The 14862-nt window shown below is 41.1% G+C and overlaps 1 protein-coding gene across 1 annotated transcript in view; it reads right to left on the bottom strand.

Moving 5' to 3' along the window:
• Positions 1-14862, bottom strand: part of ADGRA3 (adhesion G protein-coupled receptor A3) — a 130282-nt gene that overhangs the window by 77118 nt on the left and 38302 nt on the right. Inside the window, exon 2 of the mRNA XM_003898540.3 lies at positions 11666-11737. Within this exon, the coding sequence (XP_003898589.1) occupies positions 11666-11737 (72 nt within the window). The remainder of the gene's footprint in view (positions 1-11665; positions 11738-14862) is intronic.

The following is a 14862-nucleotide window of genomic DNA, read 5'->3' as shown; positions in this document are numbered from 1 at the left end:
AGAGCACTACTACTTAGGGGTGGGAGGCAGCAGTGAGAGTCTCAGCCACATCCCTCTACCTGTGTGGTTTTGCAGACAGGCTATGGCTACAGCTCTTCTCCTGGGCACTGGACTCAGCTGGGGACTTACCAGTCGCCTATACAAGTGTTTGGCTAGACCTCTACGGAGAGCTGACCGTCTAAATACAGTCCTTTTCCCTAGACGACACTTCTGCCAGTGACTGGCCCACTCTTCAGCTTTATGGGACCCCCTCAGCTGGGACTGTCTGTCAGGACCCACCTACAACCTTGTCTGCTGAAGCCAGAGTGGCCTCTGCTCATCTCCCAGGGAAGCTGACGCCAGATGGCGAACTGAAACTCTTTTCAGTTTTTCTTCTCCTGACATCCTTACGTAACAGTGGCAACCTTGCCCCTTCTTTATATAGCCACGTGTAAGCTTCTAACACTACTCTTCATTTAAGGATGGACACACCATTGGTGAAACAAAACAGACATGTAGAGAAATGCTCAGTACAAGCCAAGGTAACCAGTACCTCCAGGGTGCCTTAGTCCTTTACTTACTTGAAATGTACAAGACCTTCCTAGAAGTAGGCCCTGGACCACTGGCACCCCCTGTCAGCACAGCACTGTGTGAGGCTCTTTAATGACAATTGCTCCGTCATGGGCATTCTCACCTGTGCCCAGGCGGTCTAAATTATTTAGAGGAAAATCCTCAGTTTGCCTTCTCCACTCACTCCAAATCAGAAAGCAGCAGGCATCCCTTCTCTACCTATGCGACAGAAAGGACTCCAAGGAGGTCTCACTGCAATGAACACAGATTCATGTGTTTTCTTCCATCCAATCAGAGGCACATTCAACGTCACTGTCCCACCAGCTAATGAAAGTGAACTGCTGTACATGGTATGCCTCATAACATGTGAGTTTTCTCTCAGGCTCATTCTATCAATACAGCAAAAGTTACTATATATCAAAATTGGCTTCTGGTTGGATTCCCCAGAAATTTCACAAAAGCATCCTGAGGAGGTTGGCCCTTCGCTCAGCAGTGAAGTCCAGAGCGTACTTACCGTAAGCCCAGCATTTTTGATATGTTAGTGGCACTGTGGCTTCCCACACTATGCGTGCTGTTTAATACCTGGTGATAGAGACTGGACTAGAAATTCTCAAGAACGCTGCTCTGGAAATGCAATCTGTCAATTCTGGGATCACTGTGGCCTCTAGCAAATTCTATGGTCTTTCTTGCATCTCATCCTCATTTTTAACACATAGGTACTCCTCAGTAGCTAGGGTTGGGATTCCAATTCTACCACCTCCCCACAATCAGAGCCAGGTTTTTCTAAATAAAACCAAACCCCCTGCAACCACCCACCTCAGTACTTCACAATATTTAAAAAAACAAAATGATTATTAAACATCAGTATAAAATCTATGCTCTGATTACTATCACTGGATAGGTACTTCATTAATCAGAACTCTGAAAACTTCATATTCCATAAGAAAACAACAGCTTTGTTGATGCTGGTAACTACCCTAACTTTTCGGGTTTTTGCACCCGACCTCTAATTTATTTTCTAAATAAAGTATCTGAAAAGATCTAAAAAAGTCAGGAAGCTTCACAAAATACACTTAAATGGTCAGAAAAGGTCTTAGTAGTCAGGTAAACTCACAAATCCCATCCTTCTCTCTGGACTTCCAACCAGCTTTTAAGTTCTCCTCTTAACTTGGAGTAAAAAGATAGTCCCTGGTGTAGCAATTTCAACAGAAAGAGGAATATTATGCAGAGGGTAAGTTTCCTACTGTGAACGCCATGGTCCCATCATCCTTTTCTCCAGGTACCTGCTGCAGCAGACACTGACAGGACGGCAGTGCTCACACCTGCGGTCCCTCTATCTGCAACTCATCCCCATGCAGCTTTCTCTTGGGCACCTCCTGAGAGTCAATCCATGAAGGTCAGAGGGGTAAAGGGCATGAATGGCCACAGGAAGAGCCCTCACCCGGGAGGAAAACAGAATATCCCAGAGGGCTGGGGGTTCTGAGCATGTGCCTCACTGGCTCCCAGCAGTCCCCAGTACCAGCTGCCTGCCGCAGGAGCTGCTTGGGAAGACACTGCCCTAACGGCTGTGCTTGCTTCTCATAGTCCAGCACCAAATATGAGGGTTGTTGGGCAAACCTCCCAACCAAATTACTACACTGAAAGCTCACCTGGGGACCTGCTTCTGGGGAAATGCAGGTTAAGATATCAGCCTGGTAATGTGAACCAGCCAGTACCCAGGCCAAGCAGAGACCTAAGGAAACTCTGCCCACTCCACTCTAAGGACAAATAGCCAAAAGGTGTAGACCACAAGCCATTCAAAAATTCAAAACTTCTACAGTGAGTGAAGGTGTGAAAGGTTTGCAACTATCAAAGGTTCCAAAATTTAATAGCAATAACGCTATAATTATTGCTATCAATTATTTAATATTTATTTATTTATTTACTTATTTTTTTGGTGGGGGGAGCAGCCTTCTCCATTGCTTTAAGGTGGAAACACCTCTACTTCTCCATATGGTACAGGTAGTGCCCCCAAATTTTCAACACTATCCCTTCAGGCATGACACCTGATCAACCTTGTGCAGATTTTTCAAATACTCTGGCCTTAGCAATTATATGACTTTGGTCTAACTACATCCAGGACTTGTGGGAGAGGGAGAGATGAGCATAGACATTCCCACTGGTTTGATATGAGGTCAAGATCTGAGTCTGGAGCTGCTAATGGCCCTGTTGCTACAATCTGAAGCAGCCAACAGAATGGAAAAGAGAAAAATGGTGAGCCCCTGGATCCAGCCAAGCCTGAAATCCACCTCTAACTCTGGGCTGTTTGGATGCACAAACTACTAAATATAGTGAGCTGGTGTCTATCACTTATGAGACTATTAAGACCTTATAATCACCCTAGGAGGCAGTGTCATTGTTTAAGATGAGGAAACTCATGTGCAGAAAGATTAAGAAATTCAGCCAAGTTCTTGATCTTAATAAGTGGCCAGGATTTAAGGGTCTCTTTCTGATTGACACAGTGGAGATTTGCTAGAGGAACCAAGTAAATGTATAGCTAAAATAATAGGAAAACAGGTAAACCAAACACACTGAAAAGTTGGCCATGATCAAGTTGAGTTGCTGGAGATAACATTCTTTCGACTTCTCCATATGTTTGAAAAACTAAGTTATTTTATGTGGTAACCCCCAGCCTTCCAACTAGGCCTCAAAGTCACTGCCTCTCTGTCCAGGTCATCATCATCAGCCTAGCCCAGGTTGTAAACCACACAAGTTCTCACCTACGTCCGATTCTCCATTTGAAGTGATCTTTTTAAACACAGACCTGATCAAGTCTCTGCTCTGATTGAAACCTCAAAAAGATATACAGTCCCTCAGAAGGAAGTTCAGGTGCGTTAAGGTAACTTCCAAGACTACCCATGGTCCCAGCCTTGCCCACCTTTCCTTCACCAACTCTCACTTCCCATCTGCTCAACATCTTCCCTTAACACTCACCCTGTCTCTCTTCATTTATACCAGTCATACTGCAAGATGTTTCTAGAAACGGTATTTCCTCTCACCTCCAGTCCTCTGCACTTGGGATTCCCTGTCTGGAACACATCACAATCTCCTCCAACTCACAACTTCACCTCCATCCCTCTTCACCCACGAATCCTTGAGGCCTTGGGTGAAACTCCATTCCTTCCTCCAGAAAGACACCTGTGAACGCTGGGCACACTGGCTCACACCTATAATCCCAGCACTTTGGGAGGCCGAGGCAGGTGGATCACCTGAGATCAGGAGTTCGAGACCAGCCTGGCCAACATGGGTGAAGCCCCGTCTGTACTAAAAATACAAAAATTAGCCAGGCGTGGTAACGCACACCTGTAGTCCCAGCTACTCGTGAGGCTGAGGCTTTAACTCGGGAGGCAGAGGCTGCAGTGAGCCGAGATCACACCACTGCCCTCCAGCTTGGCGACAGATCAAGACTCTGTCTCAAAAAAAAAAAAAAAAACCCTGTGAATAACAGTGCTCTGCGCCCTGTCCTGTGGCATCTCTTATCACGCTGTACCAAGTGCACCTCAATTACTTCAACTGTCTTCACTGAGAGACCACAGGTTCCACAAGAGCAGGCTCTGCTCCACTCAGCGAGGGGGAGACACGCAATACAGAGTGTGTGGATGGATATGTTCATGGATGAAAGAACACACCAAGGCTAGCAGACAGAATTACATTAACCTTTCTATAAAAATATTTTAGGCCGGGCACAGTGGCTCACGCCTATAATCCCAGCACTTTGGGAGGCCGAGGCGGGCGGATCACAAGGTCAGGAGATCGAGACCACCCTGGCTAACATGGTGAAACCCCATCTCTACTAAAAATACAAAAAATTAGCTGAGCGTGGTGGCAGGTGCCTGTAGTCCCAGCTACTCGGGAGGCTGAGGCAGGAGAATGGCATGAACCCAGGAGGCGGAGCTTGTAGTGAGCCGAGATCGCGCCACCGCACTCCAGCCTGGGCGACAGAGCGAGACTCCGTCCCCCGCACCCCCCCCAAAAAAAAAATATATATATATATATATTTATATATAAACTATATATATAAATATTTATATATTTATATATAAACTATATATATATATATTTTTTTTTTAGTAAGTTATGGTTGGCTACAAAAATTACAAGGCTGTTCATAAAGTCAGATAATCTGGAGAATGCGGTATCTCATTACGAATCATTTCCATTTCTCCATAAAAGTAGACAGTCATGATGTCTGCAGTTGACCTTCGAATAATTCACCAAACATATGTAGGTATATTCCAATACAGAAGAAAAAATGATGGCATGTTGTTAATAATTACTGAATTGTTGAATCTGGGTAAGTAAATTGGTAATATGAAAGATACGGCACTGCCCTTTCAATTTTGCTGTATGTTTAAAACTTTCCATAATCAAATGTTTGATCCCCAGCATTTAAGTCCCAGGAGGTACAGTTAATCATCAGGACGGACTTATTAGTTCCTATCTTCCTCCCTGCAACTCCCCAACTGACCCTTATTTCAACAAGATGATTTTATGAAAAAATTCAACCTGTATGTTTTTGACTTGTTTTGCATAAGCTAAAAAGCTCTGTAAATAGAAATATATAATGTTAGTTCCATTTTTTTAAAACATACGTTTCCCTTTTCAGATTTTAAACAGCATCTACAACAGGAACTGATTTAGCTAAAGCAGTACATCAATTTGGAGTCAATGATGAACTGCATATGTTTCTACAAAATACCTCTCATGAATAACTGAGTACTGTAATATAATTTAAAGATATACTTTTCCTTTAATAAAAAATTCCTGACATATTATATAACATTTAATAATAGCCATATTAATCAGGCATTGCCAAAATATATTTATAGTCAGTTTCTCTCATTTAACATCCCCTTTTCCCCCCACCAACCCACAGCTTCCCTAGTAAACAGGAGTCTGACTTTAGGATGTATGGCTAAATCTGAATACATTGGATCATTAAAGCATAAATGAAAAAAAGCACAAGAATTGCTTAAATAGAACTAAAGGAATATTTTAAGTTCTTGGTAAAAGAATTACCTCCTTTAGGAAAGAACATAAAGTAGACCAGCTAAGATGCCTTTAACTGCAAGTATCAGAACCCTCCACTCAAAATGCCTTCAACAATCACAAAAGTAATTCTCTGGCATCACACGAAATCAAGAGTTGGGCAACCTTTGTGGTTGCTTCCATCCATCTCTCAGATCCACCATCCTCAGAATGTAACTGTGCCTTCAGGCTGAGCCTGACTTACAATATGGAATCCCAGGTTCAGAAATCACCTCCAACCACAAAGTCATAAAAATAAACAGACTTTCTTCTCGTACCTCTCCTTAAAGGCCAGGAAATCTCTCTCCACATCCCACAGCAGACTGCTCTGCTCCTCATCTCTTATTGACTAGGACAGACTCTGTCAATAGCTGGAAGAGATGCTGAATTACCTTAGTGGCCTAGGGGTAGGATTCACATTGGAAAGTCAAACACACTGACCAGTAGGCAACTGTAGCGTCAGCAGTTACAGAGTATATGGGGGAGGCATGTCACTAAATACTGGTAACTGAATACATAGCACAATACAAGAATGGCAATTCCATAAAATGAAGACAGAGATGGGGCTGGGTGCAGTGGTTCACGCTTTACTTGGGGGGTGACCCCAGAATGCACCAGTAGAAATCCCAATAATTGTGGGAGAGCAGCCCACTTTAGAAAGAAAGAAAAAGTGATGAAAGGGCTGGGCCCTTTTTTTCTCCGTTTATACTTTATTTTATTTTATTTTATTTTATCCCAGCACTTTAGGAGCCTAAGGTGGACATTCACTTGAGGTCAGGAGTTTGAGACCAGCCTGGCCAACACGGTGAAACCCCATCTCTACCCAAAATACAAAAAGTAGCTGGGCGTGGTGGCACACACCTGTAATCTCAGCTACTTGGGAGGCTGAGACAGGAGAATTGCTTGAACCTGGGAGATGGAGGTTGCAGGAAGCCAAGATCATGCCACTGCACTCCAGCCTGCACAACAGAGTGAGACTCCGTCTCAAAACAAACAAACAAACAAAAAACAGATGGAAGAAGGAAGGAAGGGTACAGACTAGTGAATGCATGGATGATGGATATAAAAGTCTCAATGCTGAAAACAGTCTAAAAAAAAACGTATCTACCAAAAAACCAAGCAGAAAATGTATAGGAAGTATAAATTTACGTAATTCTATCTTTTAATAATAATGTTTTTTAGCAAGTAGGCCAACAGAGACAATTACTATGCAAGTTTAGCAGCCTAACACCATGGGGCCTATAGGATCGAGAATCCAAAACACCAATTACCTGGGTGGGTAGGGGGGAAGACTCCTTGGTTGATGTGACAGAAAGGCCTATATACTCTTCCTGTAGATGTCTGCTAGCTTCTCTCCCTCACCTCCCTCTGTTCTGTGCTTTCCTCCTGGAGGAGGTGTCCCTGCACATTCTACTGAAAACCAAGGACACCCTCAGCCCACAGAGAGCCCCCTCCTGACTGGTTTTGCTCCATGGCACTTACCACAAATCTATCATCATCTTTATTTGTCTGAATCATTTCATTTATTGTCTATTTTCTCAATCACTAGAATGTAAGTTACATGAGGCAGAGAGTGTGCACTACTTGCCTTCTTCACTTGAAAAATGTCCAACACACAGTAACTCTCGATCACTTTGTTGAATGAATGAATCCTCACTGTATTTATCAGACCAACTGGTGCTTGACCCACACCCACTTCTTCTTACCACACAATGCCTTCTCCTAGACAATCTCATCACCACCTACAGCTTTGAGTCCCTAGACTCAAATTTGTAACTCTAGACCAAATGTACCACTTCTATGAGTTCTCACTCAATGTCTCCGTCTGGAAGCCTAACAGCCATCTCAAAGGTCAACCTATCCCATGTTCAGTGTGGTATAGGATACCATAATCTGTGCCTTCACAAAACCCCAGGGGATTCTAATACTCATGAAGTTTGATAACCATGGTCTAGTCTAGGGCACTGGTCTCTAAACAGAGAGTATGAGCTTTAAATTACCTGAGACCTGATATGGCTCCCTGCTTCTACCCCATCCCAAACCGTCTCATCCAGCATGAGCAAGGCTCTCTCTTCAGTCTTTCTAAATTTCATCCTATTCCACCACAAACTCGCAGACATTCACAGTGCTGCACTGCCAAACTTAGTATCCTCTTACACATTTTCTTTATCCACAGTACTTGAGATTTGCTTACTATATATATCCTACTTTTCTCCCCATTACTACATATGTTCCATAAACCCCAAGCCTAGCACAGTGTGCGCACCTTAAATGCTTGTTGAATACACTTAAATCGGCTACATGGAAAAGGCTCATTATCTGTTGAGGCAATACTTGTACCAAACCTTCATATTAAGTCAACTATCTCTTTATGATTTTAATTAATATGATACAATAAATCTGCATCAGTTATCCACTCATTAGACTTCTAAAATATAGCAAACTACCTTCAAAAGGTGAACCAAAACTAGAAAACTAGCTTCCATGACACCATCGGGGTTTAGTTACTTTGTCATAAAAAATAAAACCCCAAATCTAAGCTCCTAAATTTAAAAAAAAAGAAAAAAAAAACTCAACCTAAATATTCCTATGAAAATAAAACACACACACTGCTATCTTCCTACATGGGGCAAGATGAGAAACAAACGATGGGTCATGTTCATTAGTTCAACAGAGTCAGCTCTTACTATCCCAGCCCACACTCCCCACCCTACCCTACAAAACCCTAACCCTTATTCTGTATGACTTGGCTCCAGGAATTCCAAGGCCACAGCTTTGAAGTTCTGACCTTGGTGTGAGTAATTCCTTGTTCTGCCAACCATCTTTTACACCATACCCTATCTGCTGTATTTTCAAGTCATCCGGTTATTCTATTCTCACCTTCAGGACTCTCTGACTAGGCAAATCTGAATGGCAAACATGTTATTTGGCCGGTTGTATCTCTTAGGTGGAATTCTCCCAGACAAGGGTGAAAATAATGGCTTTACTCGGGGGGTGACCCCAGAATGCACCAGTAGAAAAGTGGGAAGTGAGACAAGAAAGAGAATGATGCCCAACAAGGTGAGCTGCTGAAGACTTTACCACTGAGGTACCTGAGACTCGGTCCCCGGGGACTCTCAGGCCGGTGGAGAAGGCACCTCAGGGCGGCCCCACCTGACAGGTGAGGCAGGCAGGGTAGTTACCCACCATCTGCTCTCAGTCGCTGGTTGAGGGTTGCTGAAAGCATGAGTGGGTGGGTGGGGTGGCTTCCACGCCAGTACTGGAGCCAAGAATGCTCTCAGGCTTTCATTTAGAAGACATAAGGAGAGACGCACGGAACAGTCAGTGCTGAAGGAATAAAGTCCGCTCCCCTGGAGGAGCAGGGAGCACCGAGTGTCTCCCTCCCAGGGCCAGGGCAGAGCAACTAAGAGCCCAGCCTTTATTATCCTTAGCAAACTAACACAGGAACAGAAAACCAAACACCTTATGTTCCCACTTACAAGGGGGAGCTAAATGATAAGGACTTATGAACACAAAGAAGGAAACAAGAGACGCTAGGACCTACTTGATGGGGGAGGCTGGGAGGAGGGAGAGAAGCAGAATAGATAACTTTTGGGTACTGGGCTTAATACCTGAGTGATGAAATAATAGGTACAACAAACCCTCATGACATGTAACAAACCTCTTTAAAATAAAATAAAATAAAGTATTAACAGGGAAAAAAAGAGCCTAGCCCTTTCATCACTTTTTCTTTCTTTCTAAAGTGGGCTGCTCTCCCACAAAAACCATACGAGAGGCAGGTCCCAACCGGGCATGCATGCCCCCCCACACACACACAACTGCCAGACTGAGGCCAGGACTCAGGTCTGGCCCTTGATGTGTGTATACTTCAGATATGCTGAGCTTAGGACCAGTGTAGATAAAGATGTTCTTTAACACAAGAGGCCCAGGTCCCAGGGTCAACACTGGGTTTTCACACTGAAGCCCCCACTCATAAAACGGTCTCTCAAAGTCCCTTATCTGTATATTGATCTCTGTGGTCCCAACAAAGGAGTGAGGAAGTATTTTGCGATTCGTGAATAAACAGACCCCTGGCTAAAAACAATCACAGCACTTTAGTATCACCCAAAATGGCTCCTTAATTTGTTTCTAACATGTACAGAGATTTGTTAGCTTTAAATGGCTGAAAACAAGGTCAAAGACAAGGGAAAGTAAGAAATAGATGCAAAAAGGGTAGTAATTCACACCACAGCACAGAACATTAGCTGTGCTGTCTATACTTTTTATGGTGTACATGAACAGCCACATCAATCTTAGGTGCCAAAAATAAAATGTGTTTCTAAACACAACAGACACTATTTATAAACTAGGAGTGCCTGCCATCCTTTCTTTTGGAAAGGGAAGACCATACTAATGCCTTTCATTATCAACTAAGCACATACTAAATGCCTGACACTGTGTTATATGCAAATGGTATCTGTCAACCCAGTAACTTTTCTTCGCAGGGAACAGAAAACATAATAGGAATGTACTGTCTCACACAATGATCCAAGGCAGTCATGCTTTGATGGGTCCTCCCAGGCTTCCTGTCTGCTTTCCTGATAGTCCCAAAGGTCCATTCCTGAACCACAGTGACCATCGAATGTGTATGAAGGACCGTCCTTAGCTTAGGCAGGCCTAGAACCAAGGGTGTGATCAGCATACTCTAAAGCACATGGACGACATGGAACATGGTAGGAATATTGAAATAAAGTGCTCCTACTGTGCCAAGAATGTTTAAAAATATTCCTCTGTGTCTGTGTGTCTATATATATATAGACACACACAGGCATGTATATAACCTAACTTAAAGACATCTGATCTAAATGCATGTATATAACCTAACTTAAAGACATCTTATCTACATGAAAAGAACAGAGACATGCATAAAGAAATGAAGAACGCTAGATCATATATATTTACATACACATCAGGAACCTAAGTAATGAAGTCCTGCAGGAGTTCAATCACAGGAGAAGCCTCTAGGTAAAGGGGTCAAGAAAAGGACCCCTTAGAAAAGTGGAGAAAGTGAAGTTGAGCAGAGAGAATTAAGAAAAACGAGGACAGTGTGTTATTCCACAGAAACGGAGATGTTTCACAGTGTAGCTTCCTTATGTATTTTGAAATTTTATCCTAAATGCATGAGTTAACAGGGGAAATTGAAATGTGATCCCAGAATAGCATTCGGAATACAAGTAAATTAAACGTCCATTGTCTGAAACTCACCAAAGCAAAAATATGAGTGCTACCTGTGACATATCATAAGCAAAACTAGACCTAATTGCTAAGAAAAATATATATTTACAAACATATCACATTCAAAGACATCTGAATAAAATATCAAAGTTTATACAAGTGTTTTTCCCCTTGACATCACATCCTCGCTGCTGTTTTCGCCATGGTGACATGCAAGCTTGGCCTTTCACCACGAGTGTAAGCTTCCTGAGGCCTCCTTAGAAGCCGAGCAGATGCCAGCTCCATGCTTCCTGTACAGCCTGCAGAATCGTAAACCAATTAAACTTCTTTTCTTGATAAATTACCCAGTATCAGGTATTTCTCTACAGCAATACAAGAATGGCCTAACATAGCATACATGTTTCAAGACACAGAATTTCAAGACAGCATAGATGCTTTAAGCTAGCATACTTAAACAAAGTCAACAAAGTATGGTCCATGACCTCTGGTATAAGTAAAGATTTATTGGAAGACATCCACATCGATTCATTTATCATTCATAAGTACCGTCTTATGCAATACTCGTTGGCATGTTATCTAAGGTTGCATTCACACTTCAAGCGCAGAGGTGAGTCACTTGTGGCCAGCTGTGAAAACCCAATTTACTTACTATCTGGCCCTTTACAGAATTTAGATACTTGTTTTTTAAAATAAAATTCTTAAAATTTTTCATTAAAAAATGTTAGAAAAACTCAATTTTTATTTTGAATAGTTTAGTAACAGATTTACAATGAAGATTTACAATGAAAATGCGTTAAACAAAATAATAATGAGATAATAATTAAAGAATACTCACAATCTTTCAAGGAGACTTAACCCAGAAAATGAGCCATTCTTCAGCTCGGATATCTTATTGTTACTCAGAATCCTAAAAAATACCAAAAATAATAATAATAATAATAAGTTGCCTAATATACACTACCAATATCAAAGTAATTTAGCTTATTATGTTTAAACCTATGAGGAATTCCAAGACATCATTTATTAGCCAGAATGTTTGAGATGGCTGAAAAAAAGTGAGTGTCTTCCCCCTTCTCTGAGAAACCAACTATTTAAAGTAGTTTACCCATGCATCTTGTCCCATTTAAATTATTTGTATCACACATAATCAAAACTTTGAGAGAAAAGTTGATATGTAATAGCTCTAAGTTCAACATAAGCATAAAGAATACCATACCATGTACATTTATATAATTAATCAAATTATGCAGTTGAATACTCATTTTTCAACTGGAAACTTAGCAGAAAAATGCATAATCTATGATCCTGTAAAATACTGACTTTATAAAGAAACAAGGTATCTTCTAGATATCATTTCAATAATGCTGAATATTATTTGTAATTTAACAATATATAAATCTACTGTCCATTTGTGTAAAAATATGCTTTTCACATGCACTCAGACAAACACAGGTAGCTGAATCATAGTATCATAGCTCATGCTTTAGGACAATGTTTATAAAAAATGAATTGAAAACAAAAACTGACTCAAAGAAGTCATAGTTGCGCCTATCCCAAAGGTCGGACTTGCCTGAGAAGAGACTTCATATTATCTGGCACTCCCTCTAGGTTTTGTAACTTTATGTCGCTTTTGGAGCCTGAATATCAATAATGAGCATCCATGAATGAGGTGAAAATGCTAGTTATCCGAATTGGGGAGTGGGAATATCAAGGTAAGGAAAATGAGAAAACCAAGGCACAAAAGAGTTAAGTAAAGGGCCCAAGATTACACTAGCCAATGGCAGACCCAGGTTTTGAACCCAGCAGTTCCTACTCCAAATGCAAAGTTCTTCAACATACACTAATGTTGGTCACAAGGCACACTACAGGCATTTGGGGCAGAAAACTCTCCATCACACGCAGCACTGCATAACTTTCAGGGGCACCCTTCACAATGAGTACAATGTGAGCTGGTGTTTCTTGAGACAATGCAACACAGCACTTCTTGTATACAAAATGTAAATGGAGCATACCTCTGGGTCAGAAGATTTTAGGTATTATTATTTTGTCTAAAATAAACTTGGATTCCTTGTATTAAAACAAAATAGCCATTTGACATTTGATTTTCTTTTGATCTAAGTGAAATTTTAAAATCCCTGCAGGTTAACATATCAGAGGCTTTTCTTTTAGGAATTCCTAAAGTGGAGCATACCTGGGTTTCGACCCCAGCTCTATCACTTTCAAGTTATGTTGATTTTAGGCGAGTCACACCTCCTCTCAGTAACAGAGTTCCATCACTGATAAAATGGGAAGAATAAAATCTACCTCACGAACAGTAGGAGGAATTAGAAAAAGCATGACATATTAAATGAGTATTCGTTAAGTTTCAAATTCTGTTTTCTTGGTTTTAAGACACACATCCTCCCTCATTTCAATGTTTTCTAATGTTTTCTGACCTGTCAACTCAAGAATGGAAAACCAAACATGGTATGTTCTCACTCACAAGCAGGAGTTAAGCTACGAGAATGCAAAGGAATAAGAATGATACAATGGACTTTGAGGAAACGGTGGGAGGTGGGTGAGGGATAAAAGACTACACACTGGGTGCAGTGTACACTGCTCGGGTGATGGGTGCACCAAAATTTCAGAAATCACCACTAAAGAACTTACTCATGTAACCAAACACCACCTGTTCCCCCAAAATCTACCGAAATAAACAAATTTTTTAAAAAATGTTTTCTGAAATCCAGATGTATCTTACAATCCAAGTATATTATTGGATTGTATTCTGTCCCCCCGCCACCCGACAAAGCTGTTTGTTAGTTACTAAAGCAAACATAAGTGTTCAATCATTGGGACTGAGAAAACATGGTGATCAAAAACATTCCGATTAAAATACAATTTCCTCTAATCAAAACCGCAAAGGATTTGTTGTTGTTGCTTTTAATTGGCAGTTATTTAGCACAGGCAAAACAGAATTGAGACTCACATATGAACTCAAAGCTCACGTCTCGAGCAAGATTTGCCAACCAGCCCAGCGAGCATACTAAGAGCCTATGACCCTGGCTATCCCAAACATTATCTATCCTGAGCGGGCACTCACCAAATCTGACAGAAGGTATTTCCAGCGACTTTATGTCAGTATGACGTATAACAGACGAAAATTAGAAACTCCCAAAGAAGTCAGTTATAAGAAGAAGAGTTAAACAAATTATAAAACATCCAAACAACAAAATTGTATGCCTCCAATAAAAATGATTCTTTCAAAGGAGACCTGAAGAGAAAAATGCTTACAAGCTTTTAAAAAGCAAACACCAAAACCGATATCCTTGATGGAAAAGAATCTCTGCATAGTCAAAAATAATAATAATTGGGAAAAAAACATATCAAAATGATCACTATTTTAGTGATGAGGTTTCTATTAATTTGTTCTTTTTGGGTTTTGGTTTTTTTTTTTTTTTTGAGACATAGTCGCCTAGGCTAGAGTACAGTGGCACAATCTCAGCTCACTGTAATCTCCACCTCCCAAGTTCAAGCAATTCTTGTGCCTCAGCCTCCCAAGGAGCTGGGAGTATAAGTGCCCACCACCATACCCAGCTGATTTTTGTATTTTTAGTAGAGACAGGGTTTCACCATGTTGGCCAGGATGGTCTTGAACTCCTGACGTCAGGTGATCCGCCTGCCTCGGCCTCCCAAAGTGCTGGGTTTATAGGTGTGAGCCACCACACCTGGCTGATTTATATTTTATTCTTTATAATCCTGCAATATCTTTGGAAATCTCTAAAATAACACTCTTATTTTTTAAGTGTTTTTCCTCCTGGTAATAAATATAAGAATCTTAATTGCTAAGTACAGTTTGAGGTTGAGTTTATTTTGAGTATATCTTAGAAATAAAAACAAGTAAATAATTTATGCTTTGAAATTAAAGAGTCACATTTATTTATTTATATTTAATGAATGTTTATATAGTGACTGACGTTAGAAACTTCACAGACACTAAAAGTAGTGCAAGTAACAATGGTGCTGTATTCAGAGTCCAGGGTTTTAACTGCA

Source organism: Papio anubis, chromosome 3, assembly GCF_008728515.1.
Source record: "Papio anubis isolate 15944 chromosome 3, Panubis1.0, whole genome shotgun sequence".
NCBI lineage: Eukaryota > Metazoa > Chordata > Mammalia > Primates > Cercopithecidae > Papio > Papio anubis.
The sequence above is the reverse complement of the archived record's forward strand: the minus strand, read 5'-3'. Positions and strand labels throughout refer to the sequence as shown.